The 16,672-nt window shown below is 46.3% G+C and overlaps 2 protein-coding genes across 4 annotated transcripts; both read left to right on the top strand.

Annotated features, from left to right (window-relative positions):
• Window positions 1-541: 541 nt before the first annotated feature.
• tfr2 (transferrin receptor 2) lies at window positions 542-6,939 on the top strand. 3 transcript variants are annotated; one of them, XM_085256367.1, is made up of 18 exons: window positions 542-648; window positions 1,222-1,257; window positions 1,338-1,554; window positions 1,629-1,812; window positions 2,079-2,219; window positions 3,067-3,175; window positions 3,251-3,493; window positions 3,574-3,713; window positions 3,782-3,957; window positions 4,034-4,153; window positions 4,271-4,353; window positions 4,432-4,495; window positions 4,574-4,641; window positions 5,710-5,780; window positions 5,858-5,942; window positions 6,020-6,244; window positions 6,320-6,460; window positions 6,542-6,939. In XM_085256367.1, exons 2-18 carry the CDS (start codon window positions 1,237-1,239, stop codon window positions 6,794-6,796), a joined length of 2,343 nt encoding a protein of 780 aa, XP_085112493.1. In that variant the 5' UTR covers window positions 542-648; window positions 1,222-1,236; the 3' UTR covers window positions 6,797-6,939. The 3 variants fall into 3 exon arrangements, with proteins under 3 accessions (XP_085112493.1, XP_085112502.1, XP_085112484.1); XM_085256376.1 differs by having other exon boundaries at window positions 626-721; XM_085256358.1 differs by lacking the exons at window positions 542-648; window positions 1,222-1,257 and having other exon boundaries at window positions 1,272-1,554.
• Window positions 6,940-7,825: 886 nt separating this feature from the next.
• On the top strand, window positions 7,826-13,444 carry LOC146578064 (myelin-oligodendrocyte glycoprotein-like). The gene is made up of 4 exons (XM_085256957.1): window positions 7,826-8,007; window positions 10,202-10,546; window positions 10,632-10,745; window positions 12,040-13,444. The coding sequence occupies exons 1-4, from the start codon at window positions 7,971-7,973 to the stop codon at window positions 12,096-12,098; spliced, it is 555 nt and encodes a 184-aa protein (XP_085113083.1). The 5' UTR covers window positions 7,826-7,970; the 3' UTR covers window positions 12,099-13,444.
• The last annotated feature ends 3,228 nt before the right edge of the window (window positions 13,445-16,672 follow it).

Here is a 16,672-nt window from a genome sequence, read left to right as displayed (position 1 = left end):
ACCAGGTGTCCGCACCAGCAGTCCCAGATCACCTGACCATCTGTTCGGTGTTTCTTTATCAGATCTTTCTTTTCCATCCATGTGATCTTCATCAGGCTCTGATCAAAATGAGTTTTATATAATATGCTATTATTATTATCTCAGTTTGCTGTGTGTGTGTGTGTGTGTGTGTGTGTGTGTGTGTGTGTGTGTGTGTGTGTGTGTGTGTGTGTGTGTACGTACACGTTTTTACACCTGTCTGTCACCAGGAACCGCTCAGGCCCAACCAGGTGAGCTGCTTCCTGATGTCCTGAGCCTCTCATTGCTTTGTTTGGCTGTCAGGCTGGAGGGGGCGGAGCTCTGTGGGTGTTTGTGTTCTTTTCTCAATAAATCTGTGTCCACGGTCATGTGATCGGTTTCTTCTTTCAAACCCTGTAATGACAGAGAGCTGTTTTGGCTCTGCAGTGTGGGCGTGTGTTTACTTTGCTGTTAATAAAGTTAAGCAGATCAAACAGACAGCACACGCTGACCTCTGACCCCTGTGAGCAGCCAATCACAGCGGGCTGAGGAGTAAAAAAAAACAAAACCCGAGCTCATCCTGACCCATGATGAAGCTCTGGATCCTGAACTGAGAGCAGCCGGAGTCCAAACAGAGAGTCGGAGGTGAAGGTGAGAATCTCCTGTGTGTGTGTGCTGCCGACCCCATCAGGTTCCGATCCTGTGGTGCCGTCACTCACTGCTGGTGAGGGGCTTAGGTCAGATGAATAAGGTTATGAAGCTGCCTTAGCATGGTGCACAGAGAGCTCTGTAAGAGAGGAGAGAGAGGGTCAAATAGCTGAGTGGACAGCAAGCGTTATTTTCTGTGTTGCCAAGTTAAAGGCTTGGGGGGGAGCAGGTGAGTACAGTCTCCACACTGCTGAGGGTGATCTGCAGAGAACGGTGCTGCCACTCGAACCAGGCGTGTGAAGGACGGCTCAGCCCAGCAACCTCACCTGAGAGCACTTACAAGCAGAGAGAAAACTCAAACCTGCCGAGTCGTAGCAAAGCTACACATACAGAGACATTTTGGACTGGTGAAAATCTTCAGTTCTGTAAACTGAACTTTGTAAAAACTGTTAGAACAAAAGCAAAAATTAACACATAACCTCACATCCTCCAGACGCTTTTATTTCCAATCTCCTGAGACAATGAAGGTATATATTTTCCTGTTGTTGAGATTGTCCCTGTGTTTTGTGCCTGCAGAGCTGCATTGTTACCATGACTACCCACCTGACACAGGTGAGACACATGTGAAACACAGGTGAGACAAGCTCCGCCTCCTTTCGCCTGTTACCATGGTTATATCTTTCTCTCTGGAGGCTTCCTTGATGTCCGTCCACCACTCAGTGTCTGATGATGATGAAGAAGAGGAGGTGGGAGGTGCTCAGCGGACGGAGCTGCGGCTGGCGATATCAGAAGACGAGGAGGAGGCGGGACCTTTCAGTGACCTCACAGCTCTGGTGATGAGGTATCGTCATGGAGACCGGCGATGCTGTGTGCTGTTGTGTGTGGGCGGAGTCATCGTGTTCACCGCTGGTAAACAGATGCCAATCATTTTAACCGATTAGTCTCATCATGTGACTAAAGCCGGCATTGCTTCTCCCTTCCAGCGTTCCTATTGGCTTATGGGATCTTCAGTGGGCGGTACCACTGCTCACAAGCAGAGCAGGGGCATGAGCAGCAGCTGGGTGAGGCTAAAGCTCCTTCAGAAGGAGGGGCGGGGCTTTACTTGGGAGAGCTAAGATTGATGATGAGGAAGCTGCTACAGGATGAAGACATCCACAACACAGTCAGGTAATGTTCGCCACCATGGACCATAAAGGCACCAGATTATAAGGCAAAACAAGAACAGATCAATGAAGTATTCTGATTCTGAAACTAGCGAGCTAACTTCCTGCTAACTTGTAACTCTGTTAAACTTAATAAATTCCATTTTCATGGATGCCTGGATGTTAAACTTGATTGTTACACCTGGTAGAGCAGCAACGTTATTATTTTATTAACGATGAAAGAATTTAGTCGGGTCCTATTTAATAACTTCTGTGTGTATGTGTGATCAGTCGCGTGAGCCGGGCAGCTCATCCTCCAGGCTCCTCGGAGGGTACCTCTCTGGCCTCAGAGATCCTGCAGCGCTTCAGGGAGCTGCAGATGGACCACACCTGGACTGAGTCGCTATACGCCACGCTGCAGTTCCCCGACAGGTAAGAGTCAGAGAAGCTCCCCCACATTCAGGACAGACCAGCAACAAAATAACCTATCATACACTTAACATGTCACATCAGGATACTTTTGGGTCTTAAATGGATGCAGCTGGTTGAAGCTCAGCGCGAGTAAAGTCCCAGCACATCCTGGTTCTTTCACTTATTGAAAGAACCATTGCTTTGAACATGTGGTCAGGCTCTGGAGCTGATTTGGAACCAGCTGATCCAGGACCAGCTGAATTAAAACTTTAACAAAAAAAGCTTTATTTTTCCTGCACCGTAGTTACTGGGTGACGGTCAGGCCCCATCTTATCTTAATGAGCTTTTATAAAAAGCTCATTAAGATAAGATGGGGCCTGATTATTTAAGACCTTGTATGTGAGGAGCAGGATTTTGAATTCAATTCTGGATTTAACAGGAAGCCAATGAAGGGAAGCCAAAACAGGAGAAATATGCTCTCTCTTTCTAGTCCCTGTCAGGACTCTTGCTGCAGCATTTTGGATCAGCTGAAGGCTTTTCAGGACATCCTGATAATAATGAATCACAATAGTCCAGCTTGGAAGTAATAAATGCATGAACTAGCTTTTCAGTATCACTCTGAGACAGGATCCTCATATGTTTTTAATGAAATCACTTCTGAAATGTTTCCAAAGCAGTGACTTGATCAGAACAAATGAGAATGACTCTGTAATAACAGTGAGAACAGCAGAAAAGGACTAACGGCTGGATTTAAAGACAGAAACCAAACCCACATTTACACACAGCTCATTATAAAGAGCTATTTAACATTTCAGCAGTGCTCTAATTTGACCACCAGAGGGTGCTACATTCATTTATTTGTGTGCAGGTCTCAGAGGAGCTCTCTGAGCTTGGTGGACTCTGCAGGTCGGGTCTCAGAAGAGATTCCTCTCAACCCTTCTGACTACTGCCCGTACAGCTCCACAGGAAATGCCACAGTGAGCCAACCAGAAAGGAAGTATCTGTCACCATGGTAACCAAAGTCCCAGTTATTGATGTATGTCTCTTTGCAGGGGGGTGTGGTCTATGCCAACTATGGCCGACCGGAGGATTTTAAATGGCTGAAACGTGAGGACGTGTCTGTGGCTGGCTGTGTGGTGGTGATGCGTGTTGGGGGCGGGGTCAGTTTTGCGGAGAAGGTCTGGTTGGCTGAGAAGAACGGGGCGAGTGGAGCTTTGATCTACCCTGACCCTGCTGATGTGCCGCAGGACCCTCGCCGCCTTGGCCTGAACACACACACTGCTGTGTCTGAACATGTAACACACACACAAACAAACATTATCCACGTCTCCTGGCCAATAAGCATCCTCATCTCCCTTCTGTTGTCCAATCACAGGTCCACCTAGGGTCAGGGGACCCCTTCACCCCTGGCTTTCCCTCCTTCAATCACACTCAGTTCCCGCCCATTCAGTCCTCCGGTCTGCCACTCATTCCAGCCCTGCCAATTACTGCCACTGTGGCCTCCAAGCTGCTTAGGTAAGCCCCACCCCTCAGGTAACCTGCCCAGGTGTGAGTGTGACTCACAGTGCTGTTCTGTGTCTCAGCCAGCTGACAGGTCCGTCCTGTCCTCGGCCCTGGCAGGGTCGGCTGCCGTACGTGCGCTGCGTTGTCGGTCCCGAGTTCAGTAACGGACGCAGAGTCCAGATGTCGGTTCAGAACGTGATGAAGCCGATCCTGCTCAACAACATCTTCTCATCACTGGAAGGCAGAGTGGAGCCAGGTACGCTCTGCTGACTACAAACACAGACAGGTGAATGTGCCACAGTGGTAAACCTCAGTATCTCCCTCCCTGTCAGACCAGTACATCATACTGGGAGCTCAGAGGGACTGTCTGGGTCCGGGAGCCGTGAAGTCCGGAGTTGGAACTGCGATCCTGCTGGAGCTGGCTCGAACCTTTTCAGCCATGGTGAAGAAGGGTAAGACTCGCCTGGATGCATGTGTGCTTACTGTGGTGGTGGGAGCTGAAATGATGCTGGCATTACTTTGGTGTGTTGATTCCTCTTATTTGTCTGAACTGATGGATTCGTTTACAGGTTTCAGTCCAAGACGCAGCTTGTTGTTTGTCAGCTGGGATGCTGGAGACTTTGGGAATGTTGGAGCAACCGAATGGCTTGAGGTTCAGTCACAGAAAATACAAACCAAACCAAATTTAACAGTTTATCAAAATAACTGCCTGACCTTGGACCTTTGACAGGGTTATCTGTCCATGCTTCACCTGAAGGCTGTGGCCTACTTCAGTCTGGACCAGGCAGTCATGGGTAACAGAGCTTGAAGCCAATCAGAAAGCATTTTCTTTGCTAACCAAACACGGTGTCTTATGTTGTCCTTCTCATCAGGTGATGAGGTCCTGTCAGCTTACACCAGTCCTCTCCTGGTTGACCTGCTGGACGCTGCCATCAGACAGGTGTGTGTGATACATCTGTGATGCATTAATACTGTGGTCACACAGCTGGATGGAGCTCATCGCCCTCACACATTTATTAAAAAAAAATAATGTTGATCCCATTTTTCTGGACCCGGAGTCCCTCAGGGATCTATACATGGACAACAGCTGACCTTTGTGTGCATGCTATGGCGATGACACACTCATTTGCAATAAACACTTTAAAAATACCAAGGTTTTAATATAATATATGAATTGAACCCCAAGATTTAGTTCTTCTGTCCATTTTGTGTGGCTGAAGTATAATTGTTGGATCATCTATGTATGCACGGTTGAGATTATTGTTTTTGAGTTGGGAACGATCCCAGACAAGCCCCAATCATGTAACAGTAAAAGCATGAATCTGTGACCACACTACAGTTAAATGTATCTACAAATAGCTTTTATTCACAAAGGTGAGTCTGTCTGTGAGACCACAGTCTGTGCCATTGCCTTTGAAAGACTAAATTACTGGACAGACAAAGGCCTTATTTTCCAGCCTCTCTTAACCATTTATCAACCAAGAATCATGCAAGCCTGGGATTATTTTCTAACTTTGGCTGTTAAATGAAAAATAAATCATCCTCATGTTTCAGAAAACGTTTTAATTTTTTCTCTAGCCCATAATGGTTGAAGAGTAGGGTCATGTGAAGTGTACATTAGGCCTTGTGCTACCATGATACACTAAATATTCCCATAAACCTCATCTTCTCAAACAGAAATAGAGTCACACTCATTTAAAGACTGCTTGGGCCCATCAGTTGAATAGAACAGAATAGAATTTACCTTTATTGTCATTGCACATGTCACAAGTACAAGTCAACGAAATGCTGTTTGCATCCATCCAGAAGTGCTTTGGCAATAATATAGATATATTACATTATATGGATCTATTATAGGTATGTTAGCATGTACACGGTATGAAGATGTTATGAATATGCTATAACTATAAGTATGTACAGGCTGTGGTAAATAAAGGGTTAACCGGAACTATCAATTGATTACCAAACCACATGATGCTGTGCATGAGTGGGCCTTCATGTGTTCCAGGTGGAGCATCCCAAACATGCAGGTCAGAGCATCTACAGCCAGGCGGAGAGAGATGGAGGTAGCTGGAGGATGTGAGGACACACACACACACACACACACACACACGTTACTGTGATGACGCCTGACTGAGCTGCTGCTGTCTCCTCAGTACGAAGCCACTGTATCTGAACAGCGGCGCTTTCAGCTTCACGGCGTTTGCAGGAGTTCCAGCCATGGAGCTCAGATTCACAGAGGTACACGTTACACACCAACATCATACATACTCACTGTCATGGTACATGATGTCATGTTATCCGTGTCACATGTTCAGGAGCGAGCATATCCATTCATCAACACGCCATTGGACAGTGTCTCACGCCTGCAGGAGGTGCTGGGGGGTCGTCTGGGGGTCACGGGGCGGAGCTTAGGGGAGCTGGTGGGGGAAATGGTGCTGCGATTGGCCCACGACCACATCCTGCCGCTGCGCATCACTTCCTACGCCCAGACAGTGCTGCAGTTCAGTGCTCAGCTCAACAAACACTCTGCTGAGCTGCAGGTAGCTCACCTGTGTGAGTGTTTCTACACATGTTTGAACCTGTCGCTGTCATGTGACCTCTGTGTGTGTGTCCAGTCCAGAGGTTTGTCTCCTCAGTGGGTCTTCAGCGCTCGAGGAGATTACAGCCGAGCGGCAGAGACGCTGCAGAGAGCCATCGACTACAGCGACCTGCACGAGCCCACCATAACACGCTTCTACAACACTCGCATCATGAAGGTACGAGTGCTGCAAACAGTACTGGAACAGCTGAATCGTGGAGACACGAGCCCTGCACGTCTTCTCATGTGTGTCCTGCAGGTGGAGTACTACTTCCTGTCTCAGTACGTGTCTGCAGTTGAGACGCCATTCCGTCATGTGATCCACGGCCGCGGCAACCATACTCTGAGTGCGCTCACTGAGCACTTGGGCCTGCTCACCTCTGACCCCGGACGCTTCGACGAGAGCAGCTTCAGACGGCAGCTGGCGCTGTTCACGTGGACGCTGCAGGGCGCCGCCAACGCTCTGAATGGAGACGTGTGGAGCATCCACAACATGCACCGCTTCACCCACTGAGGCCTGCTCCAGAGTGATTGATTATTAATTATCGATCAGTATCTATTTATGTGCAGATATGAGTTTGCAGTGCAGACATTCAGGTCAATGATTGTTCATCAATCCTTTCACTGATTTCACTTCCATTAAAGTGTTTTACAGACAATGAGATTCTTTATCTTTCCTTTCACCTCCCAAACAGGAAGTTAACATCAGTGACATCATCATTATCATCATCACCAGCTGTCTAGCTCATATCAGTGGTATTCTTCGTGCCCATTGGTTGATGCATGTGGCTCAGAGACTGGCAGCTGCTGTTTTATAAGTTCAGACCAACTTTAACAGGTACCATGATAGTAAATCCACAGCAGTTATGGCGCCCTCTGGTGGTAGCTTTCAGCATGGTCACTGCTGGCTACACAGACAGTGCTACGAATGAAAGAAATCAAAGTGGCAGCAGTTCAGCTGGACACAAATCAGTCTCCATCTATTGATTCTAGTGATGTTCTATCAGGTTTTAAAGCACGCTGATATCCTGCTGCTGTTGAGTGCACAGTGGTGGGTGATGTAATGAAGGCGAGGAAGTGTGACACACAGAGCTGAAATATGTTGAACTATGAATCTGGTAGAGATCAAAACTGCTACACAACTGTTGTTACTTCAATATATAAGTGAACACAGTTTATGGTCTGTTGAGTGGAACAGAGACAGCTGATAACCTCTGCAGTGATGACTCCCAGCAGAATCTCTGACTGCAGTTTCAGGTTTATGATGCTCAGGTTCATTTTATTTTATATTATGCTGGTTACAAATTAGACATCACAGCTTCATTAATGGATCAAACCACAGAGCTCATCAGAGTGTCGGGCTCCCACCAGAGCTCTGAACAAACACCATGCTAACATGTGTTACAGGTACAGTGAGGCTTATCTCCACCCTTCCTATGGTAAAGAGCGTGTATGCCCTCCACCTCTCTGCCCCTGTGCAGCATGTTCAGCGGTGCTTTGTGTCAGACTGGACCAAGTCGTGCTGTGCAGTTCATCCCTTTCACTATTCTGGGGTTCACTGTAATATGGGTGGTGGTCCATGCTTTCCTGCATTCCACTTCCTGTCCTGCCTCTCTGAATGATGAGACCAGGGAACTGGGAGGAGGATCAGCTGGGTCACACAAACACTCTTTAACTGGACTCTGAGAATGAAGCTGAGGCTGCTGTTTGTGGTCCTCCTGCATGGTAGGAACACACACACACACACACACACACACACACACACACACACACACACACACACAGTGGTGTCAAGACTTATTATTCTGCAATGACTATGTTCAGAGTTTGTTGAAATTTTCTTCTTTCGTGTGTGCACATGTTTGTATGTCTGTGTGCTTTTGCATGTTTATGTTTTGTGTAGGTGCATGTGTGTGTGCAAATGTGTGTTTGTGCATGTTAGAAGAAGAGGTCTGCTGAGTGTAATGGCTGCAGATCTGAGCGGTCGGTCTGGAATCAGTTTAGAGTGGAGAACTTTATGTTTTTATTCTACTTATTTTTGATGTTATTATTGTTCGTCGCTCTTGAGGATGAACTTAACTTTGGGACAGTCATCTGAGGACAGACTGAGGTCACATGACACGTGTTAGACGGCAAGATGATCTGTGGGAGTCGATTCTTGTGTAGGCAATTATGGTCATCATCATCTGTGTGCACACATGTTGAGACACATGATTAAGTCCCGCCCACCTGTGCTGATGGTTGGGCGCGTGTCAGTGAGCGCCTGTTCTGCTGTGAATGGAGACATTTCTCTCTATGAACACAACAATGAGTGCAGTTTGTGTGGAGCTTTGTTCTGTCCTGCTGGATGAATGTGTGCTCTGTGAGGCCTCCACCCTCTGGAGCTCTGCTCTCCACCCACCGCTGACTCGCACAGAGCTTCTTTGTCCTGCATCTGTGGGAAAGACAGGTCTATGAGTCTCACTGATGATACCAATCAGATCAACAGCCACTGATCAATGGCCATGAGTCCCATTCACAGAGAGTTGGGGAATGGCTGCAATCACAGCATGTAAGATGGTGACAGATGGACCCTTAGGCCCCTCCTCCATTCAGAGATGGTCTTTCCCTTTTCACGTAAATGGCCTCCTTGACTCCGCCCTCAAACCAGCGTCCCTCCCTGTCCAGGATGTGTACATCCTCATCATTGAAAGTGTCCACTGGCCTGTAGGTGTGAACAGACTGCAGAGTCCTGGCCTGACGAGGCGGCTCTGCTGTGTTGTGTCATTGGCTTCGCCAGAGGTTGTTTGGTTCCCCCGATGTATAAATCCTGCCAATCCTCCTGCACTTAACAGCGTACAATATGTTACTCTGTTTGTGTCGGGGACCCGATCCTTGGGCTGGACCAGTTTTTGTCCAGCGTGTTTTGGGGTTTAAAAGCCACAGAGACCTGGTGTTAGAAAAAATGCGTCTCAACTTCTCCAATACTCCTGACACATATGGGATCACTACAGGTTTTCTTTTAGGCAGTGGTTGTCCTTCTCTCCTGGATCAGCTGGAGCTTTCTTTAGGTGCCTTTCCAGCTTTGACAAAAGTCCAGCTGGGATAACCACATTTACTCAGGGTCCTCCTGACGTGATGTTCTTGTCCTTCCCTGGCCGTTGTGTCTGTGGGGATGGTGTTCGCTCTGTGTGTTAGCATGCTGATGAGGACCCTGATGAAGGCCACAAGCCGAAAAGCGTTGGTCTTACCTTCAAGTGTTGCTGGAGTTTCTGTATTGTGATCTTTTTCACCCTCTTCATCCACCTTGGAAGTAGGTGAAGTTGTGCCAGAAATTTTTGCTTGTAGCATCCTGATGACACCCAGTTTATGCTCCAGTGGATGATGAGAGTCAAACCTTAAATACTGATCCGTATGTGTAGGTTTACGGTACACGTCAGCTTTTAGATGTCCCCCATTACTGATGGAAATCTCACAGTCTAAGAAGGCTAACCTGCCTCTTTTCATATCCTCCCTGGTGAATTTGATGTGTCGGTCCACCGAGTTAATGTGATCCGTGAAATGCGGTACGTCTTGAGATTTGATTTTCACCCAGGTGTCATCCACATATCTGAACCAATGGCTTGGTGGTGTTCCAGGGTAGATTAGCTAAGCCCTCTTTTCCACTTCTTCCATGTACAAATTGCCCACAGTGCGTGAACTGGGGAACCCATGGCACACCCAATGGTTATCTGATCAGTGGTCATGACAATATGCATTTTAATGATGAAGGAACTGACCTCCCTGCCTATTGTTCATTCAGTGGGCAGGTTTCAGTTATTGTGCAAATGTACTGTTTATAAGGTTTGAGAAACCTGCAGTCAGCTGAGACTGAAGAAGTCTCCCACTGAAGAACAGATTCAACTTTGTGGAATCACCCGTTTCATGTTTCTCTCCTCAGTTTCTCAGCATGCCTCAGGTGTGGAGGTGTATGAGGGGGTGGATTCTGTCCTGCTGCCCTGTCAGGTAGCAAAGGATGTTTCCAGCGACACCACAGCAGCAGTGTGGGACCGTGATGAGTTCAAGAAGCCAACAGTCCACGTGCGTCTGCAGAGCGGAGATGAGCTGAAAGAACAAAACGATCATTACTCCAACCGAACATCAATGAGAGCCGACGCTCTGCAGACTGGAGACCTCAGCCTCACTCTGAGGAACCCTACAGTCTCTGACAGTGGAACCTACACCTGCACCACCCGGAAGTATGGACGAGATCTGAGGCGGACAGAAGTATACCTGAGGGTCAAAGGTCAGTGCTGTGAACAGTCAGAGCAGAAGTGAACTCTGATGTGAATCATGTTCGATGATGGTGTGGTTGTTTGTGTTGATTACAGAACCTCCACTCTGGCCCTGGGTCCTCGCAGTTGCCCTGCTTCTCCTGGTTGTCCTGATTGTTGCCTTTGGCGTCATCCTGTATTGTGAACATAAAAGGCTTAAAACTGTAGAAGGTACGTCAGTGTGTTATAAAGTGTGCACGGTTTACAGTGAGCTGAGATTCAGTGGCTTCACCCTCCTGTTTGGTGCAGTAAAGAAATTCTGCTGAACTTAATCGGTGATGTTTTAGTTCCTTCTTCCTTCACGTTTCTTCCAAGCATTACCTCTGAAGGTAGTGAGATCTGCTTGTCATCACCCACCTGTGTTAATCACTGACACAATCAACGGAGACATGAAACTGTAAATCTGCTGCTTCTGTAATCGGGCCTGATGTACCTGAGAGGGAAATTCATTAGAAAGAACTTCCACAGGTAAATACATAAAAAGAAGAAGGTGGAAAAGCATGTGAAGAGTTACACCAAGTAACATTAGAACAACTTTTTCGGGCGGAGCTGCTCATTTCTGCTCCACAGGTAACGACACCTGCTGAAGCAGTGGACAGCACTGCACCCCAGTATGATCCATACCTACAGGTTAAAGAAGCTGACCGCACTCCATGATTGTCTGGCAGGACAAATGAACCAGCCGCTAATGGATGAGACACACCTGGAATAACTGACTGAAGGCTGGACAGTCCTGATCCCCAAGGATCCCCTGAAGGGACCGGTCCCACCCAACTACAAGATGATAACCTGCCTCAGTACCACATGGAAGCTCCTGTCAGACATCATAGAGGCTAAGATTGTCATGTGAGGTTATGCAGCCTGCATGTGGACCCAAATCCAGACACTCGTGCACAAAAAAAACTTAGAATGGCAGCTTTATTTGCTGGTAAAACATCCATCATAACATAAACTCACAGAAAAACAAACCAAAACCTTGAGTATGAAACACAGAACTAAAACTGAAACCAGAAACAAAGAGATGCTTACAGCACATAAGGAGGTACGACGTGACAAAGGAAAACACAGGGCTAATATACACAAGGGAGTAACGAGTGAATGGGAAACAGAAAGAACCCAAACAGGGATCCTAGAGTACTTAGAGCTGTATCAACAGGGACCTTAGAGCCTTCATCAGGCGTCACAAGCACATGTTGCATTTACCAGGGACAGCTGCATATATCTACTGAGGTACAATAATCCAGGGTTAGTTCATTCGTAATATTGGACAGTGTGTGAGACACAGTGGAATTTGTGCTGTCACTAGTATTAGATATTGCTCTGAATAATCGTAAAGTTTGAAGCTGGTAGCTGATGGCTCTTAAAGACTTTCTTCTTCATCTCTCTCTCTGATGACATCTCTAATCTTTAAATCATGTGACATGTGTGACTGGGTCATGTGACGTTATGTGTTTGTCTTCATCAGCTCAACTCGTCAGTAACCCAAGGCAGACAGGGCTTCGCTGGCCATTTGGACAAAGATGACTCCTTTCCTTCGGTGAGAAATCGAAGAGTTTGAGGGGTCTGTTAGTCCGAATGAAGAACGAGGAGCTGATGAGTGAGGAGAAGACGTGAAGCTCACACCTCCACTCTGACAAGATCATGTATGTTTCTGCTGCTCAGTGAAGCTCAGTGATGCTCTGAGAACACGAGCTTGAAGATGTTTGTTCTTCCTTTACTAACAGCTAACGAATAAGCCTCAGTGAGATGTTCTACCTGGAACATGTTTCCACATGGAAGGTTCCCTGTAATGTTATGTCTGCAGAATGAGATGAAGCACAGAGTACAGAGTGTGAGAGGAAGCTTGTTCACCAGTCTGACAGTTAAGATTCATTCAAACATTCACACCAGGCTGACACTGTGTGGACACTTCACAAGGAAAATATGTGCTCTGTTTTTAGTGTGATACAAGAATACAGCTGTTTACTAAATCATGTCACAGGATCTGTTATTGATGCTCATCAGAAAGTTTAGGCCTGGGTCATCTCACTGAGGTCTAAGTGATAGTCTGGGAATGTTGATGCCATTTTCCAAAGAAATGATTGTTCAGGAGGAGGTGACTGTGAGATAGAAAGCTCAGAGTTATTGCACCTGCTGTCTGGAACAGGACCCAGATGTTTCTCTAACATTATAACCTCATAATGACGACGATGCAGAGTGTGTTGTTCCTCAGACAAAAGCTGCAGACTGTCAGGAACCATCAGCGCTTCAGACCAGATCAGCTTTTTGATTTTTAACAAACCACAGAAAAGAAGAATATGCTTTCATGATTAAAAAGGAAGTGGTCCCAAGGATGTATGTATGCAGCAGCAAATCCACAACAAAGGTTTGAAAACTGAACATCAAAAATCCAAACTACAGCAGACAACCTGACAAAGAATTGAGAGGAAAATGAGACACAGGTCAACAGGATCAAACTAATAAGTCACAGGGGAACTAAACACAATGCACAAACTACACATGAAATCAAAAACATTAGTGTAACAGGAGATGTAACCTCATTGTATTTTAGTCACAGTGCATTCAGAACATTTGTTTATCTATCTGTGAGGGTTTACTGACAGAAAGTAGACGTTGACTCTGTGTGTGGACCGCTCACTTTACTGTCTGGTTTCATGTAAACATGAAGCAATGTGCTCATGAATTCTGCTTTTCAATTCGTCCATTGGACGTATTTGAGGAAAATGATGGTGTCTGAGCTGTTTCTCATCTTCAGCTTCATAATAACAGATTCTCTGTGGGGTTCAGGTCAGGAGAGCTGACCAATCAACCACTGTAATAAGCATTTGGTTTAGTGTGTCTGTGAGCAGCTTTTTAATAAAGACTTTGAATGAAAAGCAGAGTCAGTTTGATTTGTGCACACAAACATCACAGACACCCGTCTGTGCTCAGAACCTCCAATCAGAGCAGGAGAAACTTTCATTCACAATTAAGTTTTATTAAATATTATTTACATACATTTCTGCAGTTTGTTTTCAGGGCTCCATAATATTTGGGACACAGCAGTGATGTGTTTCACAGGCTAAAAACGCACAGGAATAGTTCTCTCAACCAGAATAAACTGGTTTCCAACTTTAATCCGTGAAAACTTTCCAGTCTGTCAGTTCAGGCATGAAATGAATGCTAAGGCAGAACACAAGCAAACATGTGGAGTGGAGAGAGTAGACTGTTACTGTGAGCACAGTGAGACTTTCTTAGTCACACTACTGAAGGCTTCTACAACAGCCAGCATCAGGAGGGCAGAGATACAGTGAAGACACATGGGCACTAGGGGGCAGCAGAGTGTCAGCATGCTCAGTGTGGTAACAGGGAAGGCGGAGTTTAAAAATGCAGCAGTGTGAATTAATTTCCTTGGTTAGTGTAGTCGGCTGCACTTTTCAACCATCATCAGTTCTGTATCAGAAAACAGCTGAATTACTCTCCAAAAACAATGTAATATATATATATGTTGTACAAACCCCAGAGCACTGTAATTAGGGCACACACAAACATTAGTGAAGGAACATCTAACTTGTGTATAAAAAGTACAAAAAGTAAAAAAAAAAAAAAAAAAGAAACACAAAACCCTGTGCTCTGATTTGGTGTCACAAGTTTGAGAACAGTTTACCAGCAAATACAATGCTGAACTCTGAATGATTACAGTGTTGTTCAGGCCCTTGGTAACAATTATATTAGTAAGCGTGGTTCATAGGTCACTCCAACTATCACCAAGGAATCGATCAGCAGTGCTTGGAGACCTCCACAGTCATTCTGAAGGACTTTCACTGGCTGGTAATCTTCATCAACAAGTGGTTTATAGCTGTGACCCAGAAGATTCTGAAAAACATCATATCACCTTCATGTCTTTAAGTGTTACCCCGTGTGTCAGAAATATGTTTGAAACTGATTATTATCATTGTAGTCACAACTTTGTGTTTTTGTAGTTGTTTTGAGAACAAACTACATGTGGGCAGGTAAAAACGGACGATCCAGGTTCTAGATACCAATCAGTTCTGAGGCCACCAAACCAAAGTGACACTGGAAGAGGTCAATAAATCAAAGCTTTATTCGCCACATGCAGGTTGCCCTGCAGTGAAATGCCCCCCCCACGACCTTACACACACAACACAGACATTACATGGGGATACAAGTCGGAGATCAGTAGCGTTACCGAAAAACACTGAAATGTACACTACAGTGGGAAAGCACAAGAGGAAAAAAAGAGACCTCTACTCATGCTGTGCTTCCATGGTAGGACAGCACAAAAAGCACATAAATGTCCACAGCACAACTTTGTGAAAGACATGACAAGCCACAGGATTGGGTGGGGGCTGAGGAGTAATCCGAAGCGAACACAGCAGCCGCCCTGCACAGCGCTACCATTCAAACAAGCATCGAAGGCGTTTGGAAAGGGAGGGGTATGAGTGTGTGCTTATCAGTGTAAGTGTATGTGTGTCCGTGTCCAGAGTTCAGCTGGACAGTGTCCTTCGCCCCGCCAGGCTAAGTAAACAGTCTACCAGCCAACCCAGGTGGCCTTGTAGGGAATGGGAAGGAACAGAGTAAACACAGTCGTTATCAGGGAGTTGTTGTTCGGCTCCAGCCTTGAGCCCACAGCTGGCACCGAAGGGGTAGCCGCATTATGATGGTGATTTTTCTTTTACAAACAACTCATGAGAATTTCAAGCTGTTTTTAACACTCCGACACTGGTCTCTCAGTCTCCCGCTAATAGCTGCGAGCTTCTCCGTGATGTTATCAGCCGTCGATTCTGTGGTCTTGTCACTCTTTTTTGCTCACATAGCAGATTCTGAGACCTCACGACCGCAGCCAACTGATCCGAGGTGTAATCCAGCTCCGCCCAGAGATGTTGTTCTGAGTTGATTCTTTCCTGATGTAATCCAACATACATACGCTCAAAGGTGTTATTCTGAGCATTCACTGCAGTCGTAAGCGCCTCCAAGCTCTTAACCATGCTGCCTTCAGTGAGCCCTTTCTGAGAAGTCGCACCTGTCGTTCCAATCCCAGCGGGCAGCCTGGTGGGGGTTTGAACAGCCGGTTCCTCTCTCTTAATTCTCCGATAACCGAGGGCCAAGCCAGCTCCGATCAGCTATCATAGTTCCGAATAGGTAGATATCTTCAGCGTCCTCGATCAACAGTCCCGCCAGGCACACGATCCTCTGCCACCCGTCCATCGTGTATCCGGTAGGGAAAGTTCCTCCAGGGCACTCGGGTTCTCCTGAGCCCAGACTTCTCATTGAGAAAAGGGTGTCAATAGCATTCAGAGACCAGTTGATCAAATCCATAATTCTCTTTTAGGTTTTAGACACAGACTGTGAGAGACTGTTCCAGGGAGAGTAATAAAAAACAAAACAAAAAAACACACGACACAAGATTAGGACATGAGGAGCTAAGCAGGGAAGAGTGACCACCTTCGCTGAGAGCCAAAGAGAAAGCGTGAAGCTGAGATGGTGTATATATGTGCAGAGCAGAGAGAGTGGATGTAGTGAGCGAAGAATGATGAAGACTAAACTTAAAGGACAGAAGAGGAAATAATGTGAGTGAAGTTGCCCCCCCACCTTCTTCAAATCCATCATGGCACACCCACGTTTCTGCCTGTACTCACCCTTATGCAAAATAGGTGGAATTAAGACAGTTCCAAAAGCAAACACAGTTGATCAGTGCTGAGAGTGGTCCTGTTCCTGAGCTTGGGGTGATCCTGTAATCTCTTATTGTTAGGATGCCTGGGTCGTCGACCCAGGGTTTTTGAGTTTATGATATTATTTATACTTTCTAGTCTTTGGTTTCTTTGAGTTCTGTCTTATGGCTTATGTCTCTGTCTTCTTTAGTTGCTCTGTCTCCCCTATCACCTGCATCCCCTTGTCTAGTTCGAGTCTCTGTGTATCCTTAGTTGCTATATCCCCGTGTTCAGTCAGTGTTTGTGTCTGCCCTGTTCCCACGTCTCTGTTCCCTCTGTAGTGCCTGCATGTGAGCCTGTGTCTTTGTTCAGTCTGTGTTATGCGTTTTCTGTTTTACTTTGAAGGTTTCTGTCTTATCTCAGTGTGTTCAATTTACGCTTCTTTGG

Source organism: Mchenga conophoros, linkage group LG3 (genome assembly GCF_057382185.1).
Source record: "Mchenga conophoros isolate Kocher_MC1m ecotype Shallow Benthic linkage group LG3, M_conophoros_male_GT1.1, whole genome shotgun sequence".
In the NCBI taxonomy this organism is placed as follows: domain Eukaryota; kingdom Metazoa; phylum Chordata; class Actinopteri; order Cichliformes; family Cichlidae; genus Mchenga; species Mchenga conophoros.
This window is presented reverse-complemented; position numbering and strand designations above follow the sequence as displayed.

Excerpts from the sequence above, each read along its gene's own strand:
- tfr2 (XM_085256358.1), top strand. The coding sequence starts at position 1,314 with ATGGTTATATCTTTCTCTCTGGAGGCTTCCTTGATGTCCGTCCACCAC. Across the intron at positions 3,176-3,250 it reads GCTCCACAGGAAATGCCACA|GGGGGTGTGGTCTATGCCAA; the intron begins GTGAGCCAACCA and ends GTCTCTTTGCAG. Across the intron at positions 3,714-3,781 it reads GTGGCCTCCAAGCTGCTTAG|CCAGCTGACAGGTCCGTCCT; the intron begins GTAAGCCCCACC and ends TCTGTGTCTCAG.
- LOC146578064 (XM_085256957.1), top strand. The coding sequence starts at position 7,971 with ATGAAGCTGAGGCTGCTGTTTGTGGTCCTCCTGCATG. Across the intron at positions 8,008-10,201 it reads GTTTGTGGTCCTCCTGCATG|TTTCTCAGCATGCCTCAGGT; the intron begins GTAGGAACACAC and ends TTCTCTCCTCAG. Across the intron at positions 10,746-12,039 it reads AAGGCTTAAAACTGTAGAAG|CTCAACTCGTCAGTAACCCA; the intron begins GTACGTCAGTGT and ends TGTCTTCATCAG.